Consider the following 19,276-nt stretch of genomic DNA (forward strand, 5'->3'; position numbering starts at 1 on the left):
GTGTTGTTTGACATATGATGGTATCAACCGCGTCACGTAATCCCCCACCGGGCCCACCGGTGACACGTGGAAATTAGGGGTGTGACAGGTTGGTATCAGAGCCAACACTGAGTGAATTAAACACTAGCCTTTTGTGTTTAATCTCAGTGCACAAATTGCACATTCTTCGAGTTCCAAGTCTAGACATTGAACATAGGACAACTCTGAATTGTTTTATTTTTTGAGTCTTTTATTATATTGTTGTTGTTGTCTGATTATCGTATGCAGGTCATCATGCCACCCAGATTTCTTCGCGGTAGAGGCAAAGGACCCGTGTCAGGACATGATCACGAGGCCGGGCCGTCGCATCGACGTACTCCTTCCATCACCATGAGCACCAGCCCGCAAGAGCCATGGAGGCTCTATGTCGAACCAGGAAGGCGATCAGTATCCCTTAGCTCCTCTCCTTCGTACCAACACTCATTTGGGCCCCATTCTGAAAACGAGCCCAACAACCAGCCGCCAGCTTTCATACCTCTTCAGAGATCCAATTCTCACCATTCTTTTGGCGACCCAACACCCGTTTTCCAAAGCCGATTTAACCCGGCTAACCTTTTGCCAGAACCCGTGGGTTTTAACCCACTTGGGCCGGAAGACCACTTCTCCGGGGACAACAATATGGACGAGGATACTGACCCTATGGAGCCTGCTACGGGGACGCCCAACCACCCGATAGAGATATCTGACGGATCGTCTTTCCACGGATCGCCTTATCGTGGTCCAGACAGCTACGAGGAGAGGTTCCGAAACATTGACTGGTACTTCACCCCGTCTGAACACTCGCATCATCAGCAGCAACAGGATCCTTCGGTGGGTCAACAGTTTGTGGCAGTCACGCCGCCGCCACCACTGCCAGTGGAGCAGCAGCCGCCTCCGGAGCCACCAAGGCGGAGAAGGTCTAATGCACGGATGTCTGTGCGAGGTGGAGTTCGAATCAGTACTCCCCAGCCATCAAGTGGCAGCCATTATCCGCCACTTCAGGAGGAAGAGGACCCATATAATGGTGGTCCGTCAAGCCCTATACCAGATGTTAACTCAGTACCTGTGGTACCACCTTTGGGTTTCGATAACCCGATTCCTGCGTATGCTGGGTCAGCGGCATACAACCCATTTGAGCAGCCAACGCACACCCACTACAACTACCACTATGGTTATGCGGAGGTAGATCCGTATCAAGTAGCTCGGGACTACAATGCCCTTCATCCTGAAGGACCATATGGAGGACCATGGACTACTGGTTACCCGACTTATGGGTACCAGCATCAGCCACCTCCTCCACCGGTGTATCAGCCGCCACAGCCACAGATTCAGCAGGAAGTCCTTGAGAGGCTAAACCAAGTTGAACAAGAAGTTCGTGAAGACCGCAGAGAGCGGCAAGGTTTCTTCAAAGGGCTGTCAGACTTGCTTAAGGGGAAGTCGAAGAGGAGGGGTCATTGAAAACCCTGATTATTTTATTTATGTTGTCATTCAGTCCCTGCGCGGACTTGTTATTCCAGTATTCAGCTCCTGCGTGAGCATGTGGTTTGTATTCCGCTCCTGCGTGAGCAAGTTTGGTTAGTTAACCCCTGCGTGGGTTTGTTCTTGTTTCCCGCCCCTGCGTGGGCATTTTTATTTATTTTTAGTAGAAGTCCCGTTTGGGCAATTATTGTACTGTTTTAAAACAATTGGTGAGATGTTTTAATTAAGTTTTTCATTTTATTGCATGCATAAATTATGAAAATAAATGAAATATTTAAAAGGATCTGCCATTATAATTAATTGGTAAAATCTAAAGTGAACCAAGACCTAGCTTTATAAAACAAGGCCAATATGGTAGTTCCGTAATTAGGATAAGATACATAATTAACATCTCAATTTAGGACTATTCTGCGTTAATTACTAAAAGAATCTTAGAGGAAAAACCTAGCCTTTGTGTTATTCAAACCTGGCCAAGATGGTATAACCCACATAATAGATTCCAATTATTAACATCTAGTATGTTAATGCTCTTGGCAAACTGTGAATCAGTAAAGTCACACAGGCCATGTATAATTGGGTTAGTTTAAATTCCCTTAAATTATTTAACCACTTCTTTGAAAGTGAAGTGCCTGTGGGCAATAATTAAATGTCCTCCGTGACTAAAGACAGTAGCAGCTTATGACTCCCTATTAATTAATGGTAGAGAACTATGATTCGACCTAAAACACCTAGATACTGTAAAATCTTGGTTGTTAAATATCCTAATTGTCCTTGTGACTAGGCCTTATGTGCTAATAATAAGAGTATTATAGGATGATAACAACATCCTAATGTTTTAATAAATTAACCTAAAATGGCAATTTAAAACCTTGGTTAATAAAACATAAAATACTATAAAGAGCCTTTAAGTGAAAATCTTGTCTATTAAATTATATGTAGCGTTGAAGCTACATGACCAGATCAGAGGAAGCCAATAGCCATCCGGTTGAGAACCGTGATGATGCAAAGTTCCTAGTGACTAGTGCCGAGTTGAAAGCGATTGTGAACGAAGCGGTTGAGAAAGCCTTAGCGCGACAGTACAGTGAGTATAGTGAAACCCACAGTAGAACTCTGTCTGCACCACATGCGAAACCAAAGAATCATTCTGAGATTCGCAACAAGCCGCCACCTACTCCTCCCAAACCTAAGAAAGATGAGGATCGTCATTCCTCAAATGAAAACAGTGTTCACCCCAAGAAGCTTGTGGTTGATGAAGCCCCACGTGCTAAGGGTTGCACGTATAAGTATTTTGTGTCATGTAAACCTCGAGAGTTTACGGGGGAGAAAGGGGCAGTTGACTGTATGACATGGCTTGATGAGATTGACAGTGGTAGACATCAGTGGATGTGCTGAGAGGGATATGGTTAAGTTTGCATCCCAGTCTTTCAAAGGTGAGGCTCTAGCCTGGTGGGGAGCATTAATCCAGGCTTCTGGAAAAGCTACCCTGTACAGTATGTCGTGGGAGCAGTTTGTTGCTCTTATCAAGGAAAACTACTGCCCTCAGCATGAGGTTGAGCGTATTGAATCCGATTTCCTATCCTTGGTTATGAAGAACCTTGATTGCCAGGCATACCTCACCAGTTTCAACACCCTATCCAGATTGGTACCTTATCTGGTAACCCCTGAACCAAAAAGGATCGCGCGTTTTATTGGGGGTTTGGCCCCAGAGATCAAGGCCAGTGTGAAGGCCTCGCGACCTGTTACATTCCGATCTGTCACCGACTTATCTCTGTCTCTCACTCAGGATGCAGCAAGACAGAGAGCTCTAAGAAGTTCGGAATCTGACAAGAGAAAACGTGAAGATGATAATTCACGTCGATCAAATAAGAAGCATAGGGGAAACCATGACGGTAAGAAAGGCTCTGAGGCCAGAAGGAACGAGCATCGGTCGGGCGATAAGCCCAAGTGCAAGACCTGTCAAAAGCACCATTTTGGGAGGTGCAGGTTTGAACAAAAATCCCAGTCTAAGATGTGTGGGATATGCAAGTCTTCTGAACACCGAACTCTTGAATGCAAGAAGTTAAAAGATGCAACTTGTTTCAGTTGCAATGAGAAAGGGCACATCAAGACCAACTGCCCAAAGAATGCCAAGAAGGCGGAAGAAGGGAAGAAGACCAATGCCAAGGTCTTTCAAATGAATGTTCAAGAGGCCATCCAGAACGATAACGTCATAACTGGTACGTTTCTCATTAATGACGTTTTCGCAAGAGTATTGTTTGATTCTGGGGCAGATAAGTCTTTTGTGGATAGTAAATTCTGTGAGCTGTTAGGATTGCCTGTTAAAGCCCTTAGTGCTAAGTATGAGGTAGAGTTAGCAGATGGTACCTTAGAAACAGTCTCGACTGTGTTAGATGGATGTGCTATATCCATTAGGAACCACTCTTTTCCTCTATCCCTGCTACCCTTCAAATTAGCCGGTTTCGATGTAGTATTGGGTATGGATTGGTTATCGCATAACCAAGCCCAGATCGTATGCAGTAGAAGGCAAGTAATAATCAAGACTCCATCTGGTGAGTCTCTCACCATTCAAGGAGATACGCGTCATGGATTTCCTAAGCAGATGTCTATGCTCAAGGCGTCCCAATGTTTGAAGAATGGTTGTGTTATCTATATGGCACAGGTAACCATTGATGAGCAAAAGCCCAAGATTGAAGATATCCCCGTTATATCCGAATACCCTGAAGTCTTTCCAGAAGAACTGCCTGGTTTGCCACCAGACAGACAAGTGGAATTCAAAATTGATATCGTTCCTGGAGCTGCACCTATTGCTAGAGCGCCTTATAGGCTAGCACCAACGGAGATGAAGGAATTGAGAACGCAGCTAGATGATTTGCTAGCCAAAGGTTTCATTAGACCTAGCTCGTCTCCTTGGGGAGCACCGATTTTATTCGTCAAGAAGAAAGATGGTTCGATGCGCTTATGTATCGATTACCGAGAGCTTAACAAGGTTACCATTAAGAATAGGTATCCTCTACCCAGGATCGACGATCTATTCGATCAACTTCAAGGGGCAAGCTACTTCTCCAAGATCGACCTGAGATCAGGATATCATCAGTTGAAGGTTAAGGAAGAAGACGTGCACAAGACTGCGTTTAGGACTCGTTATGGCCACTACGAGTTCCTAGTGATGCCTTTCGGGCTCACAAACGCACCTGCCGCATTCATGGATCTCATGAATCGCGTTTGCAAACCTTACTTGGATAAATTCGTCATCGTCTTCATTGACGACATTCTCATTTATTCCAAGAGTAAAGCTGATCACGAGAAGCACCTCCGCAGTATTCTAAAGCTGCTTCATCAAGAAAAGCTGTATGCAAAGTTTTCCAAATGTGAGTTTTGGTTGAGAGAAGTCCAATTTCTTGGACATGTGGTTAGTGAGCGTGGTATTCAAGTGGATCCCGCTAAAGTTGAAGCTGTCATGAATTGGCAGGAGCCAAAGACACCTACGGAAATCCGCAGTTTCCTAGGTTTAGCTGGATACTACAGGAGATTCATCGAAAATTTCTCAAGAATTGCAGCACCCCTAACTTTGCTGACTCGCAAGAATAACAAGTTCAATTGGGGACCTAAGCAGCAAGAATCATTCGATACTTTGAAGCAGAAATTAAGTAACGCTCCCGTGTTGACGTTACCTGATGGGATTGATGAATTTGTAGTATATTGTGATGCATCACACACCGGGATGGGTTGTGTGTTGATGCAGAAAGGCAAGGTCATTGCCTACGCTTCGCGACAATTGAAAGTGCACGAGAAGAATTACACCACTCATGATTTGGAATTGGGTGCCGTTGTATTTGCACTAAAATTGTGGAGGCACTATTTGTATGGCACTAAATGTGTGATCTATTCTGATCACAAAAGCCTTCAGCACCTGTTCAACCAGAAAGAATTAAACATGAGGCAGCGACGTTGGATGGAAACTCTAAATGACTATGATTGTGAAATAAGATACCATCCCGGCAAGGCCAATGTAGTCGCAGATGCCCTAAGCAGGAAGGAAAGGATAAAGCCAATCAGAATCAATGTCAAAAGCATTAAGGTCAGGAATAGTCTGCATGAAAGGTTGTTAGCTGCACAGAAGGAAGCAGTGCTAGAAGCTAACTACCCTAATGAGAAGCTAGGAGTGACTGAAGAACAGTTATCCTATGGCAAAGACGGAATCCTGAGGTTGAATGGAAGAATATGGGTTCCTATTTTTGGAGGTCTTCATGACGTCATCCTAAAGGAAGCCCACAGTTCCAAATATTCCGTCCATCCTGGAGCGGACAAGATGTATCAGGATGTAAAGGCAAATTACTGGTGGATAGGCTTGAAAAAGTCTATAGCCACCCATGTGGCTAAATGTCTGACGTGCGCTCAAGTTAAAGCTGAGCATCAGAAACCGTCAGGTTGGCTGCAACAGCCTGAGATTCCCACCTGGAAATGGGAAATGGTAACAATGGATTTCATTACCAAGTTGCCTAAAACACCGAAGGGAAATGACACTATTTGGGTGATAGTTGATCGACTGACTAAGTCAGCTCATTTCCTACCCATTAGAGAAACTTTCAGTTCTGACATGCTAGTCCAACTGTATATGGATAAGATAGTAGCCCTGCATGGCGTACCAGTATCCATCATCTCTGATAGGGATACCAGATATACATCACACTTCTGGAAAAGTTTCCAAAGGTCTCTGGGTACGCAATTGAATTTTAGTATAGCCTATCATCCTCAGACGGATGGACAAAGCGAGCGTACTATTCAAACCCTGGAGGACATGCTTCGTGCATGTGTGATAGACCTAGGAGGAAGTTGGGATAGACACCTGCCTCTGATCGAGTTCTCATACAATAATAGCTACCACACCAGCATTAAGGCTGAGCCTTTTGAGGCACTATATGGTAGGAAGTGCAGAACACCCATTTGTTGGGCAGAGGTAGGAGACGTTCAAGTATCAGGACCTGAATTAGTCCTGGAGACGACTGACAAAGTTACTCAAATTACTGAGCACCTAAAAGCTGCCCGTGATAGGCAAAGGAGCTATGCTGATGGTAAGCGAAAGTCCCTCAAGTTTGAGGTTGGCGATAAGGTTTTGCTCAAGGTATCACCTTGGAAAGGGGTAATGAGATTTGGCAAGAAAGGTAAGTTAAGCCCAAAGATACATTGGACCATTCGAGATCATCGAATGTGTAGGATCAGTGGCTTATAAGTTGAACTTACCAGAAGAGCTTAGTGGTATTCACAATGTGTTCCACATCTGCAATTTGAAGAAATGTCTGGCTGATGAATCGCTAGTCATACCGCATACAGATGTGCATATTGATGAAAGCTTGAAGTTTATAGAAAAACCTGTGTCGATTGAGGACCGACAGGTAAAGAAGCTTCGAAGAAAGCACGTACCCATTGTCAAGGTTAAATGGGAGGGCCGCAGAGGTCCTGATTATACGTGGGAGTTAGAGTCCACGATGCAAGAAAAATACCCTCAATTGTTTCAGTAAATCTCGAGGTCGAGATTTCTTTTAAGGGGGTGAGGATGTAACACCTCGAAAATTCCTGTCCATTAGAATAAAGACACGTGTCATGTGTGACAGACGTGTCAGAGAAACTGGATTTTTATAAAGAGATATGTGGTAGGATTTCTAATAAAAAGAGGCGTCATGTATTTAAAATACCTCTGAACGACCCAAGGGCGACACGTTATTAAATCACCTCTGAGCGACCCAACATTTTTATAAATCCCAAGATCCTTTAATCAATTGATGATCATCTCATACGATAACCGGTTGCTCTTGAATAAATAAAGTTTTATCTTTATTAAGAGCCATGGAATTATAGGTTGTTACTACTCCTAAATTTAATAAAATTCTTATGAATAAGAATTGTTATAAGCTTGGCAAATTTCTATAAAATTCCAAGACTCATTTTCCTTTGAATCTCCGTCAAAATACAAGTCCTTTATTGAGTTGATATGAATGGGAACATGTAAGAAGAAGTAGGACATGCAATGGCTGGCCTTGAAGGTCCCACATCTGAAAAGAGGCAGCATGTTTCGGGTTTTTGTGGTTGCATGGTCAAGACTTAAAAGTTTGCAAACTTTTGTCTTCTGGCCATCGCTTACGGACCGCAAGGCCCTTGGCTTACGGTCCGTAAGCAGGGTACCTGGGAATGTTCCGCATGGATCGGTTACGGACCGCAAAGCCCTAGGCTTACGGTCCGTAAGGTGGGCACCTGAACCATGTTTCAGTTAAGTCTGTTACGGACCGCAAATCTTGTAGCATACGGTCCGCAAGAGGTCCTTACGGACCGTAAGGCCTCAAGCTTACGGTCCGTAAGACCGTCGCTGGCAGTATGTTTTGGACAGCTGCCTGTCCTATGCATTTAACCGACTTAAAACGTAAATTTCCGATTCTATGGGCTTCCTAGGCAATATTTAGACCCTTAGGGACATCTGGGGTGATCTTGTAACTACCCTAGACTTGCTTGTCAAGATCTTGGAGCTTCTAGTTCACTATATAAAGAGCTTGAAGTGTGACCATATGAACTTGCTCATTTGGAACTTTGGCTAAAAGCTCTCTGGAACTCCTCTGGTCACCAACACATTTTCTTAGGCTCTCTAATCCATCTTAGGACTCTTGTAAGTGTCCTTAACCTTCTTTAATCCTTTCTAGCTTAGCTAATTAAGTAAAAGTCAAACCGTCGTAATTAAGGTTTGACTTCGTGATTAAGCATAATGTGCTTTGTCTAATCACGGATTAAAGATACCTTTAGGAAGGTAATTAAGTGGGCAACAAACCCTTAAAAGGGTGTTTCCAGATTCCCACTCTAAGCATGCTAATTGTCGAGTCAAAGCTAATTATAAAAAGTCAACAGAATGCTTAATTTCGAATTAACGCATAATTAGCAATGTAGGTTGAATGTAACCTGTTTGAACATTAATATAACTTGGTAATAAGTATAAGAACATGTTCCAACATGTTCGACTCGACAATTTTCTGTTTAGACCCGGTTCGGAACCGAAAGTCGCATAGTTTGACTTTCGCTTTGACTTTCAGTTCTGACCTGTTTTAGTCAAGATTAAAAATACCTTAGAGCTTCTTTTGAACCTATTAACATGTTAGTATATCCTCCTGTGATTATACAATGTGGTTCATTAGATATCTTGTTCATATGCATGTTTCCGTTAAATGCCCATATGTTGACCATTATGCCCGAATGTCCAAAAATTATAATTTTTGAAAATGTAAAAGGGTAGACAACTTAGTTACTGAAATATAAACTTGTCCCCAAAATTTGACATCAGTTTGAGGTCTAGATTAAGAGTTATGCTCGTTAGCGTAATTAGAAGCTTTCTTAATAAATAATTAGCGCATTTAACGCATAACCTATCTAAACCCGAATTTTATACCAAAACTTTATACCCACTGTTATATAATAATATTTTGGGAATTTTAAAGATTTTTATTCATTTTTAGGCTGAGTATAACTAGAGGTTCTAAGCTTATTTCGGCTTATGCCGGTTTTACCCTTTACGGTCATAAAATGAGTTTTACATAACCTTTTGACCCCAAACCTTTTCCTACTGATTTGTTATATTAAATATGATATTTTGAGCCTTCTGGAAATACAAAAATATCAGCTTTCCTTTTAAAACCCGGAAATGGCTCCAAATCGCCTTTTTAGGCATTTTTACGACATAGTATATGTCAGAACGAGTTTATATATAAAAGGTCTAATACCTACTGATATATTTTATAAAAATATATATATTAACAGTAGACTAAAGTTGGAAACTCAGATTTTCCGTTTTTACTTTTTTAGCCTATGTAAAATTACCAAAATGCCCTTGTGAGCCGTAATTGGCGTATAAAAACATTTGGGGCATATTTGGACATACCTTACTGATATTACAATATATTTGGTGCATATAATCTCAGGAAAACTTGCATATGACTTATGTGGTTACTCGTTACGCACTTTCGCATTCGGATCGGTTTATGTGACTAGTTCACGCATATTAGCCGAAACGGGTCAAACCATATCATCTAAGTCTCAAAATTCAGAATGTGTTTAGTTTACCCATAGTATGCAAGTATCCAAGCTTGTAGGGTCTAAATCGCATTCCTTCCCGGTTTTCGCACTCCTCGCGATTAAACCATATTTATTCTTTGAAACTAACCGGTCTAAGCTTAGGCTACGTTAAAAGACCCGTTAGGATTCTAATAGGTTATTATAACCTTCGTTCCAGAATAGGAGCCCAGTAAAAGACACGTGCATTTTTGAAATTGTGGTTATACTTGCTCAGGTAAATACTTTTAACTTATTTTCCCTTATACGGGCTTGGGGGTACGGTATATAAAATACCGCTTGGTCGGGCGATTGACCCCATCTCATTAGTAGTTGGGTATTATCAATGGGACCCGTTTAAAAACTTGGTGTTGTTTGTTTTTATGCCTTTGGGAGCTTAATGACCATGTCCCGGATATCCTTGGCATCATTTTTGGCCACGACCTTGACACCCGGGTGTAGGCGTACACCCGGTATTATGTCCATTATTTTTAAGGTATTAACGTTGGCTTCCCGCCGCGGACTTATACCATGTGGTGTGTCATTTAACCTTAAACCCGATACGACTCGGGCGACTGAACGGTTAACAAACATGTAAATCTTTTACAAGTTTAACTCTGGTTAATTATTCCCAAGTTATAAAATGTTTTGTGCCTTGTGCATTTAAAACCAATTTTTTAAATATTTTCAAAATGAGTCAGTTAAATTGTATTTACCAGTGCAAACTGACGTATCTTCCCCAAAAAGATTAAGTGCAGGTGCTATACGCAATAGGCTGGTTTCTCCTTAGCATCATAGAGTCTCGCAAGCTTTGGGGTGCATTTATCTGTTGAACAATTTCCTTCTTTTATTTTCGATCCGCCTGTGGATCTATTTCGACTAAATTGTGATACTTGATATTACACTTAATGGTTGAAATAAATCTATTTTCATTTGCTTCCGCTGTGCATTATAATTTGTGTTGTTTGACATATGATGGTATCAACTGCGTCACGTAATCCCCCACCGGGCCCACCGGTGACACGTGGAAATTAGGGGTGTGACAAGTCAAAATTTCTTATGTGCTCAAAGGCAGGTTGAGAATCCTCAAAAAGACCAAATCAACTTTGTCAAAACACATTAAGAAAATAAGGTGTCAAAACAGTCCAAATCATACGTAATGTGAGATCTGGTAATAAAACATGTACAAATGTGGCCAGATCTCTCAAAACATTACTTCGAAATGATTCTGGATTAAGCTCTTCAAAATAAAAACTCCCAGTGAGTATTTCTGAACATGTGAATGGAAAGGGAAAAGGGAAATGAACAAATCTCAAAGTGTGGTTATCTCAAAAACTTTTGAATCCAAAAGAGAAAGAGTATAAGCATAAAACACTTATGAGGTCAAAGTTGGGTAAACAGTGGTCATCATGCAATTGTGTGCTTTCATCAAATACAGGAATCGTTCAGGTAACAATAGCATCTCTAGTGATTATCCTTAAAAGAAGAATTTACAATCAATTGTCTAGAAAATGACCCCAAACAATGGTCAAAATAACTTGAGAATGATATGATCATGAACTTCTTGAAAAGCTGTCAGATCCTTTCGATGATTTTCAAAAAAAAATTTTTAAGGTGTTTTTTTTTCAAATAAAACCGGATATATTATCTCATTGTTCTTGGATAATATATTTTGTTCTTTTACTCTTTTTTCATAGTAAAAGTTTCTCACCGGTCAGGATATAATTTCTTAATTTTTGTGTGAAATTACTATCCTTAAATCTGATCAAAAGGAAATGGCACACATATCAAGGTCATGTTAAGCTCAAGTTTGGTTGTCACGGATCAAAAATTGATTGCAAATTGATTTTGAACTACTGAGATACTCATGTTCTAGTTCAAGTAATTAGACACAAAATGAGTAGTTTTAGTAGAAAAGTCTTCATCATCTGGGAAGCTAAACCACTGTCAGGAGTAATGAACATGTGGCAAAACCTTGAACAAAAATTTCTGTAGATAACTGCTGGCAATTTAATCTTGATAATATACATCTAAAATGTATTTTGTTAAGAATAGCATTTCTGGTGCTCAACAGATGTTAGATAAGATATTGTGCTTTCACAAGACAAAATCAATTCCTACATCTGAACAAGCAGATGCTAAAATTATTTGTCAAAAATCAAAACACTGCTGCACAAACAGTTGTTATACTAATGATCCTCATTATTGTCTTCAACCACTGTTGTACCTTAAATGTTGTTGTGCCTCAACATCTGCTCTCTAAAGTTTGTCCACTGCTGATAGTCAACCTCTGCTCCTTCAAAAACACTGATGTTTAAAATCATTGTTCTATCCACTGATACACCCACTGCTTCATTTCATTACCGTTGTAACTACTGATGATTGATCCATCAGTGGTTGTCAAAACAACTGTCCTCCATTATTTACCATTTCATCAGGGGTTGGCACGTGGTCAGCTTTTAGCCGTCAGATCATTATAACCGCTGCCACATCAGCATTCACTTTTTCCCTAGAATAAAACCCTGATTAAACCCAAACAGGGGCTCACACTATCGAATTGAATTCCAAAATTCTCTTCTCAAAGCAGTTTCCCACTCTTCTTCACAAAAACTTTCTTCGATCTTCTTCAAAAAAAATGACGAAACCAAAATCGAAGTCAAAATCAAAACCATCTTCTTCCTCCACCCCAACAGACGCCACTCAAATGGCTGCTGAAACCACAGAAATCTGTTACAAAGCCCCTTACAACTATGTGGGTATACTCACAAAACCCACAACCGACAACACCTTCGACTCCATCCTTGATACCCTATCTGCATCAAAGTATAAAACGTTGATAACAGCAGACGCTCCCATCTATCTAAAAACCTAGATAGAGTTCTGGAACAATGCCACCCTTGAAAAACAAGGAGACACTGTCACAGCCATCAACTCCTCTATACAGGGTAAAAAGATCCAAATCACTCTACAATCCATTTCAGAAGTCTTCAAACTCGATGATTTAAAAGGTAAAACCTCATTTTCTAAAGCCGAGTTGAAAAAGGACTTCATAAACAGGGGCTATGCAGAACAACCAAAAAGGGATACCTTACAAAAAGGCTATTTCCCTTCTGCACCCAGATTTTTGTTTCACACACTATTGATGTGTGTTTCTAATAAAACAACGTCTTTTAATGAAATACCATAGAAAATTCAATGCCTGGGGTATGCAATTTTAAACAATGAAAACTTTAATTACTCACAGGAAATATTTGATGATTTAGTAAAAAACGTTGATAATAAAGCATTTCTGCTCTTTCCAATATTTTTAAGCTACTATTTTGAACAAAAATTTGTAAAGGAAGATGCAGAATTGCCCAAACAAGGTGCTTCTTTTAAAATAAACTATTTAACACCTGAAACATTCTCTAGAATGTTGGCACCAATAAAAACAAAAGCAGAGGTGCCTGAGCAGAATTTAGCAGATGAAACTGCTCCTCAGGTATCTGCTGCTGAGCCCACTACTCCAGGTGATCAAAGCAGCACACCCACTGTTTTGAAACCCACACCTGCCACCACTAAAAAGACCAAAAAGAAAATATCCAGAAATCCCACCAAACCCAAAACAAAGGCACCTCTGGAAGATGAGATCCCAGAGTCAATGCCAGTGACAGCACAAAAGTCACCAATAACCACTGTTGCTACTTCCTCACAGCAGATGGAGGAAAGATCTCAACCCTTGCCTCAAACTCCTCCTGCATCCTCACAAAAGGATCAGGTTGTAAGCACAGGGACCCCACAATATGAAGCTCTGGACCCACTCGGATCCATCTTCCACAGTCCTGATCCCAAAGACATGTCTCTTTCAACCCCTTTACCCTCACCCCACATAATACCACCATCCACTATACCCTTGTTGCATGCAGCTGATGTTACTCAGACACAAACCAGTTCCTCCCAAACACCTATCACTGAGAGTATACTTCAACAGGTGACTGGGTCTGATGTTGACATTTTTGTTATCCCAGCAACAACTGAGGAGGTTACACTGTAGGAATTACAAGTAATTCCTGTCAGTAGTTCAAGTGGAGCAGCCACTACAAATGTTGAACCCACTGGTTTACATTTGGACAGTGGTTACATTCATAAGACTCCCTTGAAGGCAATTTCTTCAATAGCACCAGTGAGAACCACCAGTGAGTTTGTTTTAACTACTGGCAACATCAAAAGGTTATCAAGTGCTGAAGAAAGAAGTCCCCAGTACCAAGAACAAGGGGCATCAATGGCTGACTTTTGGGACTCTGTTCCTAAGTCATTCATTGGTAAAACCACTGCTGGTGGGGATTCAGATGATCCTGTTAACTCAGGTGATGATTCAAGATATCAGGAATTGACGGGCAGGGTCGAAAACCTTGAGACCTCAGTTGCTGAAATAAAAGATATGGTGCAGCAGCTGTTAAAAGCTCAGAAAGCCCAATCAACTGCTCCTCCTGCTCAAGCATCTGCTCAACAAGCACCTGCTGCAAATGAGTTATGGAACCTATTTCAACCACTGCTGGAAAAACAAAAGCAGATGGTAGATCAGCAGCATGCCATACATGTTCAAAAGCTGACAAATATGGTGGAATCAAGATTCAAAGATACTCAGGCAGATATTAAAGCTATCAAAGCTCACATTCAAAGTGCCTCTGGAAAAGTTCCCTCCACTGTTCTCTTCATGAATGAACCCTTCTCAGATAATGCCAAAAAGGGGGAGAAGATCAAGTGGAAGAAAAAGGGAATTGATGATGGTATGTATGTTGAGCCAGAAAATAGTCAAACCAAAACTGCAGTATCAACACACACCACATCACCACACACCACCACAACTACTGCTCCACCACCATCTGTGTCTATAGCACCAAAACCATCATCACCATCAAAAATAGCCACCTCATCATCACCTCCTGCCAAAAAGCCGAAGACAACAGATGTTACAACATCTGTTGTAATGGCAACAATGATTGAAATACCAGTTGTTTCAACTACTGTTAGTCAGCCACTTATCACCACTCAAACAACTGCCACCACAACCCCTGCTCAAAAGCAGAAGACATCTGCTGATACATCAGTAGTTGTAATGACAACAGCGGTTGAGGCACCAGTTGTTTCAACAGTTGTTAGTCAACCATCCACCACTGCTCTCACCTTTCCTACATCACAACCAAAGCTCTTCAGCAGAAAAAGAAAGCCAATCTCTGCCGATGAGGGTATACATGATCCTAATGCAGCACAATATCCACTGGAACTTGAAGCTATCAAAAATGAGATGAGGCAATTCTATACAGAAGAAGATCCTTCAAAAAGAAGATTCTCCTCACTCATAGGCTACATGCCACCAGAGGATATGGATGATTACCTCAAGATCAAGGCAAGGCAAGCTAAACTAAGAGCTAAAGTTGAGAGTGAAAGTGAAGGTCTAAGCGAAGAAGGCATTGCTAAAAGACTGGATTTCTTCCTCACTAAAGTAAAGCAGATAGAAGAGTTTGTACAAGAACTGAACAAAGAAAAGGCTAAACAACGAAGAAAGTTAAGAAAACAATATCTAGCCTACATCATGAAAGAAAAATTCTATCCTGCTGAAGAAAAACAGTTTGAAGAATGACCAATAATCGCTCTAAAGCATGAGGCTGATAGGATTGACAGAATCAAGAATGATCCTACAAAGAAGAAGAATGCTCCAAACTGGAGCAAATACAAAAATCTTATTGCTGACCTCACTGCTGAGTACAAAAGAAAGAAAAAGGAGCTGGTGGATTCAAAAATGGATATTGCTGAAGCCATATCAAAATGGTCAAAACAGCAGACTGATGAAGCCTATGAAAGGCTAAAGAAAAGAAAGATAACTGTTTCAGGTGCTTCAAAGAAACATGAACAAATGATGAAGCTTGAACAACATATTGAAAACCTCAAAACACTGTTCAAATCAGTAGATAATCCTACTCTTGTGTCAAACCAAGAAAAAGGAAAACAACTGTCTGAAGAAGAGGTCAAGGAAAAGGAAGCTGAGTACTTCAATGATGCCATCATGAAAATGGGATTAAAAGAAGGGAAGTCAACAAAGCTTTAGAACCTTTTTAAGAAGGTAATAACCAATCCTGCATCACCAAACACTACAACAGGCATGCCAGACATTGAAAGGCAAGAGCTGATAAAAAAAGAGTCTGCAGAAGCCATAGCTGTAGCTAACAATGTTATTGAGATTGCCTTCAAAAGAATGTCTGAAAGTCTGCAAGTGTTCACAAGGCCATCATCTCCAAACTCATCAAAGAATAAATCACTCCCAAGAAACCCATTTGGTTTAAAAATACTAAAGTGGATATCTGATCAAAAGACCCACGTATTGACTCTGGTCAGAACCAATGGTGAAGTGAAGTACATATCAAGGAAAGAAGCACTAGGCCTTAGTGTTGAAGATTTGCAGGATCTCCTTGAACTTACACTGTGTAGGGATGAAGATGATCTAAGTTCCAAGGAATTTGAAGCTAAATTTAAAAGACAAGCTAAGGAACTTTTGGTGAGAAATAAAGGTCCTGAATAATGAAGGGTTTTGGCATTATCTGTTCCAGGGGGAGATTGTTGGGATTGAACCCTACCAGAGGAACAGATAATGTAAAGCCAAAACCGGATCACATCAGTGGACTAACAATAAGCAGCAGCCTACACTTTGCTCTCCCCTTGAATGTGGCTCAAACATCTGATATGCTCCAATGTACTGCCTATATCAACATCTGCTGACCTACAACTGCTGATCAACGCAAAGACTGATGAAGACTAAAAGCTCTGCTGTTCAATCTGCTGCCTTGAGTCAAGCACTACTGTTCATGACAAGTACTGCTAGGTTTACAGCAGTGGAATGAAACAGCAGCATTTCTATTCATCTTATGTAAACTTTATACACTATCAGTAGTTAGCAAAGTAGTAGTTGTGTAGATCAGTAGATAGAGTTTGTTAGGTTGTTAGATGTCACTTTCATGGTGACGTCAGCTGAGATGCTTCAGTGGTTTGGATTGTCTATAAATGTAACAGTACTCTGTACTGTTACATTTGATCGTTTTGAGTGAGTTCTTCTCCTCAATTCAATCCTTTCATCTTGTACAACCGACCTTGAGGCATCAGGCTGAGGGGGAGCTTAGTATTGTAAGCATGCTTGTAATCTTTTGATTTTCATTGTAATCATTCAACTTAATGAGAAAGCATGTGTTTATCAAACTATTCTCTTCTTTGATTATGTTTATAAAGTTTGTATTCATTTCCGCTGCACTTTACATTGTTTTATATCCATTGATTTGTCAAATTCTTACAAACAAGCATAATCATGACAGCCTCCGATCCTAACACAAACTCACTTGGGTCGCGCCATAGATGGAGTCGCATCACCGACGGTGGAAACGAAACCACTATTCCACCTCCAGTAACCATAATTGTCGGAACCTCTACAACCCATACCACCGTCGTTGCCCATCTGTAACCATTAAGACCACCCACTTGTAGAGAGAGAAAGCAATGTATCTAGAGAGAGAGAAACAAATAGAGAGAGGAGATCTACAAAGAGAAACCATCGAAACCCACTGCCGTCATTTTTGCCGCCATCGATAACACCACATGGACCATCCATGTACTTTTGGAAAACTAGGGACTAAATTTAAAATTTTGGTAAACCATTTGGACTATTCGTGTACTTTACTCTTTTAAAAAGTAAAACATAATTGTAAAGGCATATGGTACATTTTTTCGAGCTCGAACATGGTACATGAATTCTCAGAGATGCCACTGGCTGTTCACGAGCCGAGCCGAACCGAGCGGACCTTTGCTTGTGCTTGGCTCGTTTACAAACCGAACCGAGCGGAGCGACTCATTTAAAACCGAGCCTCAAATTAAGTGAGCATTTTTCGAGCAGTAAATATTCCGAGCGAGCGTCGAGCGAAGTTCGAGCGATTTGGACAACCGTATCACCCCATTTATTTTGATGAGATAGATAGTGACAGTGTTTGGTCTCAAGTTTTTATGTCTTTAAAAACATACACATTTTGTGACATAATATTTTTCTTATGAATTATAATGTTGTTGCCGACGAGGCGATGATCATATTGCACGAACAAATACGTTGAGAGCAGAAGACGATCAACTTAGGGTAACAATATGAAACATTGAGGCGATAAGCAGCCTGTCATTTATCGGTTTAGGGTTTAACTTTTAGATTTGATATTAATTTTTTTATTGATGTGTTGGGCTAGTATGTATAGATATAGTTGTAAATTTGTATATAGCGAACCAAAATCTAATAGAGTAGTATATATAAAACTATAAATTAATTTATATTCAAGTATATATGTATGTGTAATGTGTGTATATATAGTTGTGTGTATATATGTATAATTTATATTTGTGTATATATGTGTGTATATACATGTTTATATATGTATGTGTATATGTATACGTATATATATACTAATTAAAAATAATAATTCACGCCGAACTGAGCCGAGCGGACCTTTGCTCATGCTTGGCTCGTTTACAAACCGAACCGAGCAGAGAGGCTCGTTTACAACCGAGCGTCAAATTGAACGAGCGTCGAGCGAGCGATGAGCGGCGAGCGATTTGAACGGCCCTAACTGACCCCAAAACCCACCAAACCAGTCCACTGGAGCGGACCAAGACCCAACTGAACTGCCTACTCACCCCTCCACAACGCATGTGGTCCGGAATCCGGACTCCTCCAATAGCCGACTCCTTTGGAGGTGCTCTTACATGGCTGCCTAGCGGGGCGATAGGAATTGGCTGATAACTAACGGCCTAGTTGGGGCGTTTGAGTATCTTCGTCAGTCGGGACCTTTTACAGCGTTGATAGATCGCCTTTCTGCCGTCGCGTATCAGTCTGGTCACCATGATGGTGTCTAAAAGGGCTACTTTGAGTGCCAGCAATCGGAGAAGATTACTCCCGATTTCCATACGACGAGGGGCAAGTTCCAGGGTGACATGGCTGATGCACTCGAAGCAGCATACAACGAACCGCTGCCCGCGTATGCAGATTTGATGGACAAGGTGAACGAGGATGGCATAGATTCCTTACGCCTGATGCTGGACCCCGCGGAGGAGTCAGAAGAGGAATAAGTACTTTCATATTGTTTATCATGTATGCTATTTTCTCAAGACATTTCGTATAAACACTGTTTTACTCGGTTTTTGTGCAAATATCTGATTGGTTTGTCAGACCTTTAATGCTAATGTCATGATTGATAACGTCGCCGTTCCTCTGAAATGTAGCAATTTGACATGTGATGATTGTTTTTCATTAATTGTGCTGTCGTCATCCCTGTCAAAACTGCTTATCCCTCTATAAATTGAGCTTCTTTTCCAAATTTGGTAATTCGAAAAGATGAGTCGGAGGAGTTATAAACAAAGACTTTCTGATATTTTCCAGCGCTTAGATGCCGCCGATGGTTTAGTTCGTCTCCAAATTCTGGTGACGGAAGAGATGATCGAAGGAGAGGGATTTGATGTGTGTAAAATGCAACATATAAAACACATCAATTAAGGCATAAAACTAACCCTTTTTAAGTACTAATGTTGGGAAAAGAGTGTTTTTGTCTTCCTTTTGTATTTTCAGGATGAAATGAGCTCAAAATCACAAAAGAAGCAAAAAGACCACTAATTCTACCATAAATACAAGAAA

At 40.9% G+C, this 19,276-nt stretch overlaps 1 protein-coding gene across 1 annotated transcript; it reads left to right on the top strand.

Moving 5' to 3' along the window:
• The first annotated feature begins 273 nt into the window (after positions 1 to 273).
• Positions 274 to 1,476, top strand: LOC118480239 (extensin-like). The gene has a single exon (XM_035974984.1). The coding sequence runs from the start codon at positions 274 to 276 to the stop codon at positions 1,474 to 1,476; it is 1,203 nt and encodes a 400-aa protein (XP_035830877.1).
• Positions 1,477 to 19,276: the final 17,800 nt, after the last annotated feature.

This window comes from Helianthus annuus, chromosome 7 (genome assembly GCF_002127325.2).
Source record: "Helianthus annuus cultivar XRQ/B chromosome 7, HanXRQr2.0-SUNRISE, whole genome shotgun sequence".
Lineage (NCBI taxonomy): Eukaryota > Viridiplantae > Streptophyta > Magnoliopsida > Asterales > Asteraceae > Helianthus > Helianthus annuus.

Coding starts and splice junctions, on each gene's coding strand:
- LOC118480239 (XM_035974984.1), top strand. CDS start 274: ATGCCACCCAGATTTCTTCGCGGTAGAGGCAAAGGACCCGTGTCAGGA.